The 18,555-nt window shown below is 40.2% G+C and overlaps 1 protein-coding gene across 4 annotated transcripts in view; it reads left to right on the forward strand.

Moving 5' to 3' along the window:
* LOC126199365 (huntingtin-interacting protein 1) overlaps positions 1-18,555 on the forward strand; it is a 550,791-nt gene that overhangs the window by 483,180 nt on the left and 49,056 nt on the right. For all 4 annotated transcript variants that reach the window (XR_007540158.1, XR_007540159.1, XR_007540160.1 and 1 more), the window contains exons 9-14: positions 3,040-3,178; positions 10,808-10,892; positions 10,987-11,075; positions 15,193-15,399; positions 15,683-15,863; positions 17,722-17,811. Coding sequence is in view for 1 of the 4 variants with exons in the window: in XM_049936267.1 (XP_049792224.1) it covers positions 3,040-3,178; positions 10,808-10,892; positions 10,987-11,075; positions 15,193-15,399; positions 15,683-15,863; positions 17,722-17,811 (791 nt within the window). In the remaining 3 variants the exon portion in view is untranslated. The remainder of the gene's footprint in view (positions 1-3,039; positions 3,179-10,807; positions 10,893-10,986; positions 11,076-15,192; positions 15,400-15,682; positions 15,864-17,721; positions 17,812-18,555) is intronic.

The following is an 18,555-nucleotide window of genomic DNA, read 5'->3' on the forward strand; positions in this document are numbered from 1 at the left end:
CGGGATCCCCATTGGAAAGACAGTACCTTGGTGCCTCTCAGAAATTGAAAGGCCATTAGAGATCTCAGATGGGTGATAAAATCTTCTCGGGTAGCCGAGTCAATGAATTGTTCTCCGGCAACATTTCAGCAAGTTTCTAGCTTGCCATCTTCAGGTGAAGTGTCGAGTTCATGTTGCATCCAGAACTTGATAGCTGCTGGACCACTGACTAATGGATAGGATGTCACAGGTGAGTGAACTGCAGCAGTATGTCCTTGTCCCAACAGCGTTGCAAGAACACAAGTCTGCTCAGCAAACTCACCTTCTTGATCCAAAGTTTTTGCAGCGCATTGTATGTCCTCCCCATAGAGTTGCATTATATGAGAATGCAGGCTTCAGATCAAGAAGGCAAGTTTTCTCAGCAGACTCGTGTTCTTGCAGTGCTGTCGGGACAAGGACGTACTGCCGAAGTTCACACACTTGTGACATCCTATCCGTAAGTCCATGGTCCAGTGGCTATAAAGGTCCAGATGAGATATGGACCTGGCAGTTCGCCTGAAGATAGCAAGTAAGAAACTTGTTGAAACGTTTTCGGAGAATGACGCATTGACTCGGCTATCAACCTGAGAAGATTTTAGCATTGAGATTCGCCAAGAAATCCTGCATTCTCATATCTCAGATGGACTCTCCAGTGCCGTAAGTGGCATCAGTCAGTGGGACACCTCTTTGCCTTTAAATGGCTCCATGACTGCGTCTGCCACCTAATAAAGTAACGGAAATGAGAATGCTGGGAGCATTACATTTCAACCATTGGACTACATACACCTCCTTCACAGATTTGGGTGAAGATCAGACAACTCTACATATACCAGTCCCCTGCAAGTGTACCTGGTATTTCCTTGAAATCTGCTGTTTTCACTAACACAGACACAGTCACCATACATTTTTCTCTTTATTATGCTCAAGCCTTTGCATCTGAGAACCTTCATCCTCCCTTTTGTGACAGCATGTGGAGCTAATGCACTTATCTTTCATTACTTGCACCTGGAGCCCTTTAATGCTCCACTCAGTGAATGAGAATTCCTTAGTGCCTTAGCCCTTTCGCAATCGGGAGGACGACGGTTCAATCCCGCGTCCGGCCATCATGATGTAGGTTTTCTGTGATTTCCCTAAATAACACCAGGCAAATGCCGGGATGGTTCCTTTGAAAGGGCAAGGCTGACTTCCTTCCCCGTCTTTCCCTAATCCGATGAGACTGATGACCTCGGTGTCTGGTCTCATCCCCAACAACCACCCAACCCTTAGCCCTTTGGTCTGAAATAGCCACAGGGCCAGACTGCATTCTTAAATGCCTATCAGCAGATTGTCAGTGTCATCTCCTTATCATCTTCAACCATGTCTGGAGCATCATCACACCAGTACTGAAACTGTGTAAGATCACCTTGTGATGAGCAGCTATCACCCAGTTAGTCTTACCAGTGTACTCTGTAAGTTGTCTGGTACACATGGCGAGCCGGCAGCTGTGTTGGTTCCTAGAATCGCAGGGCCTACTGGGTCTGTTCCAGGGCCGTTTTCGCTAAGGCTGATCCACTAGTACTAATTTGATTAGCATGGAGTCGGCCATCCGGACAGCTTTTGACCAATCTCGACACCTTATTGCAGTCTTCTTCTACCTATAAAAGGCTTTTGACATCACATGGCGACACTGCAGCCTACCTTACACGAGTGGGGTCTCTGGTGGCCAGCGTCCAGTTTTTGTCCAGAACTTCCTGTCACACTGTACTTTGTGGATTCAAGTTGGTACTCGTCCCAGTACACCCCTGTCCAAGAGAATGAGGTCCTGCAGGGCTCTGTATTGAGTGCCCCTCTCTTTCTAGTGGCCATCAACTGTCTAGCAGCAGCTATGGGGTATCCAGTATCACCCTTCTTGTACGCCAATGATTTTTGCTTTGACTATTGCACCTCTAGTGTGGGTGCTGCTGAATGCTGACTGCAGGGTGCCATTCGAAAGGCGCAGTTATGGACTGCCAACCATGGCTTTCACTTTTCAGCTCCCAAGATTCACGTCGTGCACCTCTGTTTACGTACTGTTCATCCACAACCAGAACTATACTTTGATGCATATTTGATGTGGATTCTCCATTTTCACCAGCTTAAGCATAAGTGCTGGCTACATCTCAATGCACTTAACTGCCCCAGTAACACAAGCTGGGGTCAGACTGCACTGTTCTTCTGCAGCTTTATAAAACCCTGATCCTGTCCCATCTTGATAATGGGAGTCTGACATATGGTTCAGCATCATGTTCAGCATTTGTCACTGGCTTCGATACCCCACTGTGGGATGCGACTTGAAGGTGTGAAGTCACCCTTCAATACATCGTATGTTCCCGTAATCCTCCTGGCCTCACCCTTCATTAGTCATTGCCCCTTTTCCCATTCCAGCACTGCACTCTCCTCTATTCCACCAGCACACCTACAGTCTTTTACTTCTCTCCTTTTCCGCTACCACCGCCCTCCGTCTGAGTTCCCGACTGCGCCTATCTGCCATGCCATATCTCTACCTCATCCCTGTACCACCCCCCACACACACACACACCACCCCCTACCCTGCTATTGCTCCCCCTCCTCACCCCAGCCTCCTCCTCTTCCCCAGCACCCGGTTGGTTACCTCTCCCATCAGGTACTCCTGTTTACGGGCTAGCCTCAGCAGCCAGACTGTGGTCATGTGTGTGTAAGTTGCGCTTGCATCAGTGTGTGTGTGTGTGTGTGTGTGTGTGTGTGTGTGTGTGTGTGTGTGTGTGATGTCTATTTTCGATGAAGGTTTGTTGCCTGAAAGCTCACTTTCTGACAGTCATTTTGTTGTGCTTATCTGTGACTCAGCATCTCTGCTATATGGTGATTAGCAACTATCCTTTTCTTAGTACTGTTGCTGTCCATCCTGGATTTTCCATTGTGCGATTGTGTACCATGTTAACATTTTATTTTGTATAACGTTCTTCAATGGTTTGTCACAATACAAGCAAAATGGAGATTGTTAGTGAAATCAACTTCTTGTTACAGGGACAATTTAATTGAACACCTACATATGGAAATAGCACGCCTTCGTCAAGAAATTCAGAGACTAACAGCAGAGCACAAAAGGATTGTGGAACAATTGAATGAGCGAATAATGGACTTGGAGACCCAACTAGCAACAAAGGTTTTTTGGACTGAAGACTATAGAGAATAATAGCTTCATTAGAAGGGTTAACTTTGGTGGACTTGTGTGTAAAATTGAACTGAAGGCAATTGTCTTCAATTGATCATTTGCATAACCATTTCTATCAGACCCATTTTTGTGTAATGCATGCCTGCCCCGTTTTTGTATAATGCACACCCACCCCTTTTTTGTATAATGCATGCCTACCCCATTTTGGTATAATTCATGTATATTGTGTAAAATAAATATTTCATTGTATTAGTGGCAGTGTACAATATAAATTACTGGATGTGTCTATCTTCAGTGGATGAGTAAGCCACAGCGCAGAGTAATCTTATGGAAGTATTTGATTTGCTACATTGTGTGTTGACTTAGAGGTAAAAATATCTACTGAGGTACCTGCTGTTTTGTTTTCAAAATTGCTCATTCACTCACTTTGGTCTGTGTGTTTGAGGCAATGTAGTCTAGCATTCTCTAAGAATCACTGCACTTGCTGTGACATTGAGATTGGTATGAACTGGAGACTCTGTCTCCCAGAGAGAATATAAGAAAAGCCAGTTACAGTTGAAACTAGCAGATATGACAACATTCTGTTTTAACTGTATTGGCAGATAAAATAGAAGAAATGTGAATATTAAAAAAATGAAAACCATATGAATTGCAAAGAAGGTAAGTACTGGTGAATAGGAAAATGAGGGGGTTGTTTGTTCTTATCCCCTTGTCCATTGTCTTCGTTTTTAGTAGACGTACAGCACAGTGGTTCATTAAAGATTATTGACAGTTACATTTTTTACTTATTTATTTATTTTGGTAGATATTTGCAACACCATGGTGCAGCATGATAATTATTTTCATATATCTTAGTTGCTGTGTGGGGTTCAGATATTATTCTTCAGCTTGAGAGGTTCAGATTCTTTTGCTCAGCTGAGCACACGTTGAGCAGACATTGGTGTGGGACATGTTACTGAACACTAATTCTGGCAGTCATTGACTGTTTTGAATAGTGATTTAATGTATTTGCAAACATCTTCTTGGAACTCATATGATGAAATGCCTCAATTAGATTTCCAGTTGTTTAATCTTGGGAGAAAATACATTACCCCATTGTAAATAATGTCTTCTACCATCTGTACTCTGCATTGTGGTAATTTCATATAAAATACCTCCAATCATTACCATATCCATATGTGAAATGTGATGTCCACATTTATAGATGGAAGGCGTCCTTGCCATTGTAGAGTTCGACGTCAATCACTTGTATCATCTGCTTCCTATTAGATCAGACAAGCTGAGAACATACCTCCTTATATGATAAGAATGGGTTTCGGATAAATTCTGGTAATTGTTTCCATAAATCACCGTAGACAACAAAGATATTGTTTTCACCTTTCACTGTTGTTACGGGGAACATTGTCCCTAATGTTTTTCGCATCTGAACTAATATAAAATGTCTAAAACTCCATGTCAGTAGGATGTTATTCCTCAGTGAAGAGGAACATGGGGTGAAAGATGATTTTTATCTGATTAGTGATGAAACATTGTTGATTGTCAACGGTTCTCGTGCTTCAGTGACCTTGTAAGTTTCTGCAGTGAGCCACACAAAGAAGGGGTCACAAACCCAGTGAACACACTTAGGGAACCTCAGTGATACTGTTGCACCAATGTGTTACGCCACAGAGAGAAATTTCATTATGGCAGTGGAGCAGGAGTTTAGTATTTAGTATTGTGTGACTGTTGAATTAAAGACATGGATATCAGAATCCATACATATTTCTTTGCAGTACTGAGAGTAAAATTAGCACACATTTCTTCAGTCAGACATAATATATGTAGTTCATTTGGAATAAATTTTTGTGTAGTGGTGGCTAAGTGACAAAGCTCTAATATATGACAAGATGGTTCCAGTTTGTTTTATTTGTGGTGGGAAATCATGGTTCTGCCATTCCAAGCCGATCTTCAGGCTCTTGTTAATTCATTTTGACTTTTCAGCTGAGTAACCGTCTTCCATTGGGTGATATGCTGTTTCCTTGATAAACAGTGACCTGCATTAGTTTTGATATGTTATAAGATTATAAAAATATACAAATTGGAAGCATTAAAAGTAAAAGTGTGTAGTATGGTTGAAGCATTGCTTGGCACATAAACATAACTGCTGAGCTTTTTGATAAATGAGTATTCACAGGCAATAGAAATGCACATGCTGTACTGGCTGATTACATTGTGCCAGAAATACAGACCAACTGGTGTGAGGAACTGTGTTAAGTGGAGTAAGCAAGGGCAGAAAGGAGGCAGGGTCGGGGGGGGGGGGGGGGGGGATGCAGCAAGTATGTGAAATGGGAATGTGGCACCAGTGAGCTTGCTCTGGCACCGGTAGGGAGAGTTGTGTTTGGGACACTGTGACTTAACAGGAGTAGAACAAAGGAAGGAGGTAAACTGTGAGAGGTAGTTGGGTGTGATGCAGTTATGGTCATGGTGGTAGGGGGTGGAAGTTGGTTTGGGACAGAGGGTGGTGATTTAGGCCAGGGAGATTATAGGAGTAAAGAATGTCTTGAAGGATAATTTCTATCTATTTATTTCTGAGAATCTGTTGATGGTGGGAAAGGATCCAGATGGCTTGGACTGTGAAGCAACCATTGGAACTGAGTATGTTGTGCTCAGCAGAATGTTCCGCCCCTGGACAGTTAACTCAGCCCATGACAACATCAGTTACAACAGAACTTGGCTATGATATGGCTCCTTTAACAGGTGACCCTGCCCCTGGATAGACTGTAACTGTGAAGGGATTGGAGTAGGGTGTGCTTGATGCTTGCATTGGATAGGTCTTGCATATGGATCTACTGCAGGGGTATGATCCATGCGGTAAGGGGTCGGAAGTATACAGGGTGTTACAAAAAGGTACGGCCAAACTTTCAGGAAACATTCCTCACACACAAATAAAGAAAAGATGTTATGTGGACATGTGTCCAGAAACGCTTAATTTCCATGTTAGAGCTCATTTTAGTTTCATCAGTATGTACTGTACTTCCTAGATTCACTGCCAGTTGGCCCAATTGAAGGAAGGTAATGTTGACTTCGGTGCTTGTGTTGACATGCGACTCATTGCTCTACAGTTCTAGCATCAAGCACATCAGTACGTAGCGTCAACAGGTTAGTGTTCATCGTGAACGTGGTTTTGCAGTCAGTGCAATGTTTATAAATGCGGAGTTGTCAGATGCCCATTTGATGTATGGATTAGCACGGAGCAATAGCAGTGGCGCGGTATGTCTGTATCGAGACAGATTTCCAGAACGAAGGTGTCCCGACAGGAAGACGTTCGAAGCAATTGATCGGCGTCTTAGGGAGCACGGAACATTCCAGCCTATGACTCGCGACTGGGGAAGACCTAGAACGAAGACGACACCTGCAATGGACGAGGCAATTCTTCGTGCAGTGGACGATAACCCTAATGTCAGTGTCAAGAGAAGTTGCTGCTGTACAAGGTAACGTTGACCACGTCACTGTATGGCGAGTGCTATGGGAGAACCAGTTGTTTCCGTACCATGTACAGCATGTGCAGGCACTATCAGCAGCTGATTGGCCTCCACGGGTACACTTCTGCGAATGGTTCATCCAACAATGTGTCAATCCTCATTTCAGTGCAAATGTTCTCTTTACGGATGAGGCTTCATTCCAACGTGTTCAAATTGTAAACCTTCACAATCAACATGTGTGGGCTGACGAGAATCCGCACGCAATTGTGCAATCACGTCATCAACACAGATTTTCTGTGAACGTTTGGGCAGGCATTGTTGGTGATGTCTTGATTGGGCCCCATGTTCTTTCACCTTCGCTCAATGGAGCACGTTATCATGATTTCATACGGGATACTCTACCTGTGCTGCTAGAACATGTGCCTTTACAAGTACGACACAACATGTGGTTCATGCACGATGGAGCTCCTGCACATTTCAGTCTAAGTGTTCGTACGCTTCTCAACCACAGATTCGGTGAATGATGAATTGGTACAAGCGGACCAATTCCATGCCCTCCACGCTCTCCTGACCTCAACCCTCTTGACTTTCATTTATGGGGGCATTTGAAAGCTCTTGTCTACGCAACCCCGGTACCAAATGTAGAGACTCTTCGTGCTCGCATTGTGGATGGCTGTGATACAATACGCCATTCTCCAGGGCTGCATCAGCGCATCAGGGATTCCATGCGACGGAGGGTGGTTGCATGTATCCTCGCTAACGGAGGACATTTTGAACATTTCCTGTAACAAAGTGTTTGAAGTCATGCTGGTACGTTCTGTTGCTGTGTGTTTCCATTCCACGATTAATGATTTGAAGAGAAGTAATAAAATGAGCTCTAACATGGAAAGTAAGCATTTCCGGACACATGTCCACATAACATATTTTCTTTCTTTGTGTGTAAGGAATGTTTCCTGAAAGTTTGGCCGTACCTTTTTGTACCACCCTGTATATATTGCTTAAGAATGGAATACCACATTGAGAGGTGCTTGAATACAAGTGTGAAAATGAATCTTTGGATAGGACTGAAATTTATGTAGAATTGATAATGCTGTTAGATAGGTTGCTAACTGTTTTGGGTTTGTGTCTTATGTTTTGAGGGATGTTGGGAAGGAGTTTGGGCTATGTGGATATGCAGGAAGTCAGCAAGGCAGGGTCCAAGTCCTACTTGTGTTTGATGAGGCAGTTCACTTGAGTCACGATAGGTATTGTTTGCAACTGATACTCCAAAATGGATGTTGGATGTCAGTAAATTGGAAATGTTTAGGGGTGGTGCCAAGACTGCTGCTCAAAATTTTTATGGCAGTGATTTCAGTTTGGTAGATGGGGTGCAGGTAGTTAAGGTTGCTTGGTAAAAGAATTTTCTGAAGGGAGCAGAGGTGATGTGGAGCTTGTTTCATGATTTGTTTACCCCGTGTTAGATTAGTGATGGATAGGGACAGGCAGACTCTGAAGATTTGAAGGTTGTCGTGAAAGGAGTGGTGGTATTCAGAAAAAGTAACTTTTGTGGCTGGCATGTTTGAAAGCGGGGAGGGGAGGAGGAGGAGATTGTATGGGTCAGGTGGCATTTATACAACAGGATGTGGGACTACAGGTAGGAAAACTTTTCTGGACTAACATAGATTGATCGAACAGGCACCGCCTGAGAATGAAATGTTGCTGTAAGGGGGGGAAAGGGTTGTAAATGAGTGAAAAGCATGGGTAAACAATTTTGGAAATACTGGAAGTAAAATTGCCTGGTGTACACTGAGGTGACATGCACATATACAAATGTTGGTAGTTTCATGTACACAAGGTATGAATTGGTGGAGGTGTCATTTGTTCTCGGGTAATTCATGTGAAATGGTTTCCCGTGTGATTATGACCACATGATGGGAGTTAAGACTTTGTAGCGGAATAGTAGTTGGAGGTGGTTGCATGGGACATACCATTTTGGAATTTGTTAAGGAATTCAGTATTTCAAGATCAACAGTGTCAAGAATGTGCCAAGAATACTAAAGTTCATCTCGCCACGGACAACGCAGTGGCTGACAACCTTCATTTAATAACAGAGAACAGTGGTGTTTGTGTAGAGTTATCATTGTTAACAGACAATAACCACAGAAGTCAACATAGGATGTACAAGGAATGTATCCGTTACGACAGTGCAGCAAAATTTGGCGTTAATGGGCTATGGCTGCACACAACCTATACGAGCGCCTTTGATAACAGCATGAAATTGCCTTCAGCACCTGTCCTGGGCTTGTGATGACAATGGTTGGAGTCTAAATGACTGAAAAACTGTGATCTGGACCGATGGGTCTCGATTTCAGTTAGTAAGAGTTGATGGCAGGGTTAATGTCTGGGGCAGTCCCTGCAGAGGCATGGACCCAAGTTGGCAACAAGGCACTGTGCAAGTTTATTCTGGCTCCATAATGGTGTGAGCTGTGTTGACATGGAATGGACTGGGTCCTGTGGTCCAACTGAACTGATCATTGATGGGAAATGGTTCTGTTCAACTACTTTGACCATTCACATCCATTCTTGACTGGTTTGAAGAACATTCTGGACACTTTGAGCGAATCATTTGACTGCCCAGATTGACTGACATGAATCGTATCAAACATTTATGGCACTTAATTGAGAGATCAATTCGTGCACAAAATCCTGCATATGCAACATATTCACAATTATGGATGCCTGTAGAAGCAGCGCAGCTCTATATTTCTGCAGGGCTCTTTCAGGGATGTGTTGAGTCCGTGCCACATTGAGTTGCTGCACTGTGCTGGGCAAAAGGAGGTCTAACACAATATTTAGAGGTGTCCCATGACTTTTGTCACATCACTGTAAGTTAGAGGAAAAAGCATGAAGCAAACATCTGAAGCAGATGTAGGAAAAGTGAAAATAATACACACACACAAGGTGGCTGAAGGATCTGTCAAAAATGGTTTCACAGTTTGAGAATTGAAAACATAAAAAGAATTTACACTGTGAGTTGTAGAATGGTTCCACAGTTAAGAGACATTTATTTGAATATCGATGATTGTTACACTTCTCCTTGCCCCAGTATGCTTTTTGCGGTTGTTGAACTCTACCTCTTTGGTGGCTCCATAAAAACCTGTGTCCACATCAAGGCCCTAACAGTCAACAGTATCTGCATGCCTAGAAATGGGAAACATCTTATCTATAATCCTCTCACCCATCCCAAAGTGGTATTCTGCCACCCACCCACTTGCAAAATATGCTAGTACATCCTTATCTAGTAACAACCCCTTGCCACATGGGTTGTACCCCAGTGGAAGACCCAGGGGCAAGACCTGTCTTATGCACCCACCCAGTCCAGTCCAGTCCAGTCCAGTCCTGTCACAGGCATCACCTACCCTATTAGAGGAACTTTAAGTGAGCATGACCACCAATCAGCCGTGTGCAGAAATGAACGGTCACTGACAAACTGTGGCCAATTGCGGTGCATGCTGGTGAACACAACATGCTAGATGTCAGTGCCCATTTCACAGCCCAAGCTATGAGGATCCTTTCCCCTAGTCTCTCTAAAATATGTATATGAGAATTTTCCTTGCAAGACAGTCTTTAATCTTGTAATACTCTTGGGCTCGATCTCTGCTAGCCTCTGTCCCACATGGACCTCCACCCCTTCCCCATGACCTCCACATTACTCGGCCTACATTCACACTCCTCTCTGCAGCCCTGTTTCTCAGTCCTGCCTTCCCCTCCACCTCATTATGCACTACCCACAACTCTCCATGCAGTTCACTGGTGCCATATTCCAGTACACTTGCTACATCTTCTCCAAGCAGTCAGCCAACATACTCCAATGCTTTCTCCCATTCCTCACCTTGTTTCTCCACTCACCCATATACCCAACTCAACCTATCACCCCAGTCAAGGGCAGTGTGGTCGGCTGGGACAAGACAGTATAGTTGGCCAGCACAGGACAGTGTGGTCGGCTGTGTGTGTGTGTGTGTGTTTGTGTGTGTGTGTGTGTTTCAGTTATCATAATTATAAAAATATATTACAACTTGAGTCACAATAGCATTGTACTGCTCGATAAAAATTTCACATGATCTTTGTAACTAATGTATTGTTTATTGATGTAAAGGGATTCACTATTTTTTTTTTTCAGGACAGTGAACTTCTTCAGGAAAAACAGCTGAAGGATGACCTACTTCAGCAGACGGAGGATTTTTCAAGATACCAGGAAACAGAAAGTAAAACAATTTACTGTCTCAGAATCAGTTTATTATTTTCTCTGTTGAGATTAAATTACGTTTTCATTTGTTTATTGTATTACTTGTATTACAGAGAAGGCCAAAACAATAGAGGAAAAGTTTCAGAAATTAAAGGAGGTGTACACAAAACTGAGAGAGGAACATATTCAGCTAATACGACAGGTAATAATTTCTTATTCAAACAGTTGCTTTCAACCTTACTATAAAATTCTTTGTAAGGGGGGGATTTCCTGTTCACAACAGAAATATTGACCATTTGGATGTCATTATCTGTATAATTAAATAAAGTGAAAGGCTTTCAGAAAATATTTGTTGTGAAAAGAGATCGCATGGTCCTATGGAGGAAATGAATGGTGTTGATGGATAAATAACTGGAAGGATTCATAATCTTGGCACATTTTGATTTATTTAAACATTTTGTGGCATCAGATCTATGACCTTCAGGTTTTAAAAAGAGCAGAGATGTGAAGGAAATGTAGTTGTAAATTGACATGTTTCTTGCATGATACTGGTCTTTTAAACATGTAATGATGCTTGTAAAATTGAAACTGGTAAATGTTTAAATAAGTCAAAATGTGACCAAGATTAGGAATTTTTCAGCTTATTTAATATTTGTCATCTTTAAATGTGAATGAACAGACACAAAAAAGTATTGTGGCTTACCTGTAAAATTTAAATAACTACTGGAACATGTAAGGAACATTATCCAAATGTGATCGTATCAACTTCTGTAAATATCTTGCCTACTGTAATAATGTATTATTACTTCTAATCTTTTACTGTCATATAATTTCAGTTTTAATAAAAAAAATTATAGTGATGTGATTAGTTGAGGGAGATCTATGTACCAAGTGTGGAACATTCAAGGACTGTGTGTTAATTTGGTTTATATTTATTTAAGATACATATTTAACATAGAATGAATCAAAATATTTGGTTAGGTGGTGAGGGAAGAAATTTTACTTTCAGTACCAGGCTGAGTGTTGGAACACAGTAATCTAAATCTTAGTCATCACACATTCATCTCTGTAAAGAAATTGAGTTTCATAAACAGGGTATTACTAAAGAACAGTTCAGTATGGGATAATATGCACTGCTGTGGTATTAGATGTCATCAGTGCTGGCTCTTAATGACTGAAAATTACAGAATGTTACTTTTAACCAGTTGTCATCTCTTTAGAAGTTGACACTCAGGATCTACACTATCTGTGGCTCCCTGGATATAGAAGTTTTAGCAGACACTCATAATAGTCTCACTATTGCCTTGCTGCACTTCAGTTTCTATAAACCTGCTTTCCTTGTGAATTTTCCCTGGCAAGAATGCTTGGGCTTAACTATTCCACTCAGTATGTCATGTCTCTAGGTGTACTGTATTTTTAAATCGATAGATCCTTTCCTGAAGAGCTGCAGTAATCTTTCACTAAACATATAACCTCCGTTCTCTTTGTCGGTGTGTACTTCATCCTTTCATATATTCTCCTTTCCTGTGCCACGTACTGTTATTCACTTAACTGATAATCTCCATTCCATTTTCATTATTCAGTATTGGATTTCATTGAAGTAGTTAGTATCGAGATGGCAGTAAGCATAGTTTAGAATTAAACTGGTACCATGTGGTAAATTTGCTATCAGAATTTTTGTTATCATGTGAGTGAGTATGTATGATTGCCAAACTTGGGTTATTTTCAAAATATATGATGGGGTCATTTGGGAAATTGGAGATACCTGGAGGCAATTAAAACCAAAAATTGGCCTAAGTGAACGAGGAAACTAGTAAGGCTTATGTTAAGAAAGGACTGATGAGCATCTGAGATTGGACCAAGTCTGCTAGTGCTGGGTATGGGATAAAGGCAGTGTACAGCAAACATCTAATCTACCTTCAAATTAATGATGCATTTTCAGTGCCAGTGATTCACTAATTCCTTATCTTTGTGTATATATCCCAGTGTTGGCTTCATTAACACATCTGCAACTGATTTGCGGTAAGAAAACATATCTTTTCCATTACATGATGATAAGATGTAATTTGTTAACAGGTAACATACTTTCATAAGTTGCAACATTATTAGTCAACTTGATTCACAAGTATATTACTTTCCATGTGACAGGTTTCAAAGATTTTTTTTCCTTTTCATTTCTTTACTAAACTATAATAAATTTTACATTATTGCTAACTCAGTTCCCTCGCATTGGTTCCAGCCTACATTCATCTCGTTCCACTTCACTATTAAAAGATTTTATTGTCTGTCTTGGATCTGCTGCTTATATTTCTCAACAACAAAAATAAAATTTTTCTTCCTTGTAGTATTGTTAATATCCAGTGGCAACTCCAATTTTTATTGCTTTTTGGCCAGCAGATTAATCATTATTCACTCTGAGCACTTAGTATCACCATAAATAACTCTGGGAGTATCCAGCATGTGCTATACAACAACAGTGAAGATGAGCTTGAAAAGACTCAAAACTACAGTGGTGCACTAAACTTCAGGACAAAAGTAACTTTTGCATGATGTGTCAATGTGGTGAAACTTGGACCATACTGGTCCATTGAAAGACAAGCTACAGTATAGTATAGAAGGCAACTGAAAGAAATACACAGTAAGATGAACAGAAACGAAATATTCGGAGGCAATAATTGCATTGAAGTCATCACAATTTACGATGGTATCCTGAACATTACAAATGGGGGACGTTGTTCTTGACAGTACGTGCGTGGGTTGACAACTGCTGGATGGTCACTGGTACATGTGGACGTTCTGCAGTATGTCTTCACAACACATCTCGCACATGCTCCACGGTACTTGTCTGTGTGTGTCTGTGTGTGTGTGTGTGTGTGTGTCTGTGTGTGTGTGTGTGTGTGTGTGTGTGTGTGTCGCACATGGAGTAGTAGTACAATGCCACAATAATGTGAAGTTTTGGAAGTCAGTACACCCAGTATTGTTGTGACATTTTACTCCTTTCCTATGTCCATCTTTCCAGAAGTCTGTTCAGTTCAAAGTTCATTTTATGGATGACAATGTGCAACCACGTTGAACTGCACGGATGGAGCAGCTCTTGAAACGAGGATATATGGCAAATGGCCTGGTCTGCTTGTTCCACTGACTTAAATCCCATGGAACACACAACAGATGTATTTGGTTGATGTATTGTAGGATGACCACATCCTTACACAACATGTGGCCAGCATAGGATCACATTGCAAATTATGTTTTGCTATCTGTGGTGATCTTACACCCTATTAAGGACCATATTATATTCAGTTACTACACAATCACATGTTTTACAGTACCCATAATAGATAAGCTCAATCATTTAATTGGCAGTACGGTAGCCTCCATGAATGCTTGGCTATGACATGGTGTATTCTCTGGTGTTCCAAGGACTCTGTTGCTAATTGATGTCAATCCTAAGAATGAGCTGTGTAACAGTTTGGAAAAACGCCTTATAACACCTGAAAGGCTGCAATTTCTGTGCAATGCACACCAAACTTATTTTATATTATTAATAACTGGCTGTCTTGTCAGCCGATCAAGAGGGTAAAATTTTCACTCGGAAGAAATTCACTGTCTTGTGTTCAACATGAACAGGAATTGTTGTACATAAGAGTACATTTGCAGCAGTTGCACCTCTGCAAAGTTGCCCATGGAGCTGGGTACAGTCTGTCTCTACTTCTGGCTACTAAGTTTTCTTTGAAGTACAAGCTGAGATGTACATCTCTGTGTAACCTTCCATTGTGATGTCTTCCCATACCAGAACCTCATTATTCTAGTCTGAGTTTGGACTAATTCATTATCTAGTCTTGAAGTACATGTATCCATCATAAATGAGCCCATCTCTGCCCTGTCTTGAATGAGACACATACTGTTGATATTTAGTATGCAGTCATTCATTCCAAGCCAGCAGCTACAACACTAGAAGAAAGAATCATCTTCACTATTCTGGGTTAAATCTGACTTTGGTACAGAAAGGGGTGAATTATGCTGCCACAAAAGTCTTTGATCATTTATCAAATTGCATTAAAATTCTGACAGATAACCAACAAATATTTAAAAACAAATTCAAAGACTTTCTGAATGACAACTCCTTCTGCTCAGTAGTTGAATTTTTAGATATTAAGTAGTAAGTGAAAAAAAATTATATTCTGTAAAGAAAACTTATGTTAAACTGACAAGTTTCACATCATTATGAAGTGTTGTATTCATGAACTATGGAACAAGTATTAATAAAATGTAATGTAATCAAAAATAAAATTACCTACACCATTTTCTGCATTGTTTAGAAAGCAGATGTAGATAAACAGTTACTTCATGCAAGAACTGTAAGTGATCAAACTCAGAGACTGCAAGCAGAAGCAGAAGCAAAATTGCAGGAAATGCAGTTTGAGAGATCAAAAATGGAGCAGAACCTTGTACAGTCGGCAAATGAGGCTAGCGAACAGGTAGCTGCACTGAAGGCTGCACAAGAAAATGCAAAATTGGAGAATGAGGTTAGTAAAATATATAATATGAGGCTGCCCCACAGCCTTCCCTTTGCCTTTCTTTAGCATGATCCAGTAATTTTACATGTATGATGTGTAGTTTTATTACATGCTTAAAAGTTGGGAAACATTACTACAATTTGAAATGAAATATGGAATCATATAAGAATGTTTAAAACAATCGAAATAAAATTTAAAATGAAAATGTTTTAACTTGCACATGTTTCATCTAAAGTATTTCTCTTTTGTGTAATACTATTGCTTGAAGGAAGATGGATACGTTTGCTTACAGACACTTGCAGCGCGAGTGGACTGGGTGTTAAAAGAGAAAAGTAATCTTGAAAGTGAACTCCATGATTTGCTATCACAGAAGGAAGAGTTAGATCAACAGTTACAGGAAGCAGAAGCTAAGCATAAAAAATTGCAGGATCAGTTAAAGAAAGAGGGAGAGGATAGAATGAAAAGCATACTTGGTAAGTATTGCTCATGACAAACATGTTGGTGTAAGAACATAAATTGTCAAAATGGAATGAAGTTCCCGGTTTTTTTTCTTTCAAAGTGATGCTATGGCAGAAACTTGTATTGTGTTCAAGGAATGGATGGAATATCTCTTAACATAGAAAAAATATTTAATTATAGCGGGCAACTGTACTAAAAAGTGGAAGAAAATGCTTCCTTTGGTTTGTAAAATTCCATATGGAGGCTTCCAAAAAGTTATTCTTGTTCCTATGTATTCATTATTTGTCAGTGGAACAGGAAAGGGAGGAGGTATATTTCTTCAGAAAGTACAGTTTCTTCATATGTCTCTGCGAAGATGAGACTTTAAATATAATTTACGTGGAGTCAATTTACATTTGGCAATATTGGTTAGCTCCGGGATATGAAGTAGAATATCACACAAACCATAAATATTGCTCTCGTAGGGTTCACGAGGACAAGATTATGGTTTATACTAATCACAGTGTGTGTAGAGGCACTTAAACAATCATTCTTGCTACACTCCATACGTGAAAGGAATGAGAAGATGCCCTAGTAATTGGTACAGTAGGAAGTAGTCTCTGCTATGCAGTTCTGTCATTTTCAGACAAGGGATCTCGAAGTAAATGAAAAGAAAACAATTTGAATATATTAGTGGTTTCAAAAAGATGGATTCTTAAATCATTTTTTTGAGCTACTGACACTTCATCAGACATACAACCTCTTTCACTCAATTAACTAAAATTCTGCAGATTTAGAATTGGAAAGATTGTAACCAAAATTTTAGGCTGTTTTCTTAAATTGAGATCATGCACTTTCTGGTGAATTGTAAGTGATGGTAGCCATTGATTATGATTTCAGGACTGTGAAGTGTATGAGCAACAGTTTGCCAGTAAAGTTGCCTGATTTATGAGGACCTCAGTTTGTGCAGATCAATATACTTGGGATGAAGGGAAGATATCTTACCTTCAGCATTTCTAGTCACCATTTTTAAATACATGCTGCTCAATTGTTAAAATAGAGGTACCCATGTCTGCCTTTTTTCCTCACTCCATGTGCTCTGGCTGATGTGTATAACTGACTGTGTCTCTTCTGTTGTGAAATGACTAACTGGACTACACATCTGCCTTGATTGTTTGTTTGGACCCTGTCACTCTATGACAAATGCAAACAACAGTGGACTGGTGATTACTTGGGTTTCACATGCTCAACAGGCTAGCTTCCATTAGCTCTTACTATAATTTAGCTTGTACTTTTGAAATGAAAGTCATTTACTGTCATCTGGAATGATAAGAATTGGCATCTTAGTATCTCAAATAAAATGTCTGATGAGGCTCTTTTCACTCATTTAATCAATTGAGTTACACTGGCAATTAAAATATAAGAGAACTACCATTGTCCCACAATAGTCAACTGGAGACAAGGAACTGATTTTCCTTGTAAGTCATCCTAAATGCCCCTCTTCATAAGGTATACTACTTGAACTTTTGGAAGGTTCTGTTTGGCTGCACATTTTTTGCTTTCAAATACTCAGTTTCAAAACTTAAAAGAATGTGGGTTACATTGATTATTGGGAGTTGACCATCTAAAAACAGTCTTGAGAACGGGATTCTTCTGAACAGTAACTGAAGTCTTCTGCATTATGTTTATTGTTGTATGATTTGCAAATTTAACTGATATTTAAACTTACTATTCTAATTTAACTTTGAGTCAAGTATATTATTATTATTATTATTATTATTATTATTATTATATCATATCATTGAGTATAGGCTATTTTTTGCTAATTAGGGAGTGATAAAGAAATTTGTAAAATTTGTACCGAGATTCTGAAATTACTTCCATTTTTTCTAGTATCCTGTGTGGTGCAGGCTGAAACCATAGTGCAAAGAGCAATTCATGAAGTTGACAATCCAGCTTTATCAGCAGTTACGTGTACACCAGGTAATGAATTCTGAAACAAATTTTAAGAAAAATTTAATGTATAATACATTCGTTTGCTTATTTCAAAACACGTGCAAAGATACGAATAAACACTGATGTTTGGAAACAGGAGCATGAGAATAATGATCCTGTCATTATCCTCCATCTCTTGTGTACAGGATATGTCAGCAACTATGTACCTACTATTGTATTTGGTAAGAAGAAGTTGATAATCAGCATATATTATGCAAATGAATATAGATGTCCATAATTATCAGCAGATATTGTAGTTCCAACAATAAAGAATAAGAGGTTGAATAATGCACTTACTTAATTATCCAATTCCTATTTTTGGAAATGAAGAGTTCAGATCTTAATCATGAAACAACAAAGTTGTAGGAAAATGAGGATTTTTTCCCTCCAGGAGAAAAAGGAATTGGAAATCTAAAACATTAGTTATTTCAATTCTGAATTATGTTTATATCTAAAAACACAGATGATATGACTTACCGAACGAAAGTGCTGGCAGGTCGATAGACACACAAACAAACACAAACACACACACAAAATTCAAGCTTTCGTAACAAACTGTTGCCTCATCAGGAAAGAGGGAAGGAGAGGGAAGGACGAAAGGATGTGGGTTTTAAGGGAGAGGGTAAGGAGTCATTCCAATCCCAGGAGCGGAAAGACTTACCTTAGGGGGAAAAAAGGAAAAAAGGACAGGTATACACTGGCGCGCACACACACACACACACACACACACAC

Source organism: Schistocerca nitens, chromosome 1, assembly GCF_023898315.1.
Source record: "Schistocerca nitens isolate TAMUIC-IGC-003100 chromosome 1, iqSchNite1.1, whole genome shotgun sequence".
NCBI lineage: Eukaryota > Metazoa > Arthropoda > Insecta > Orthoptera > Acrididae > Schistocerca > Schistocerca nitens.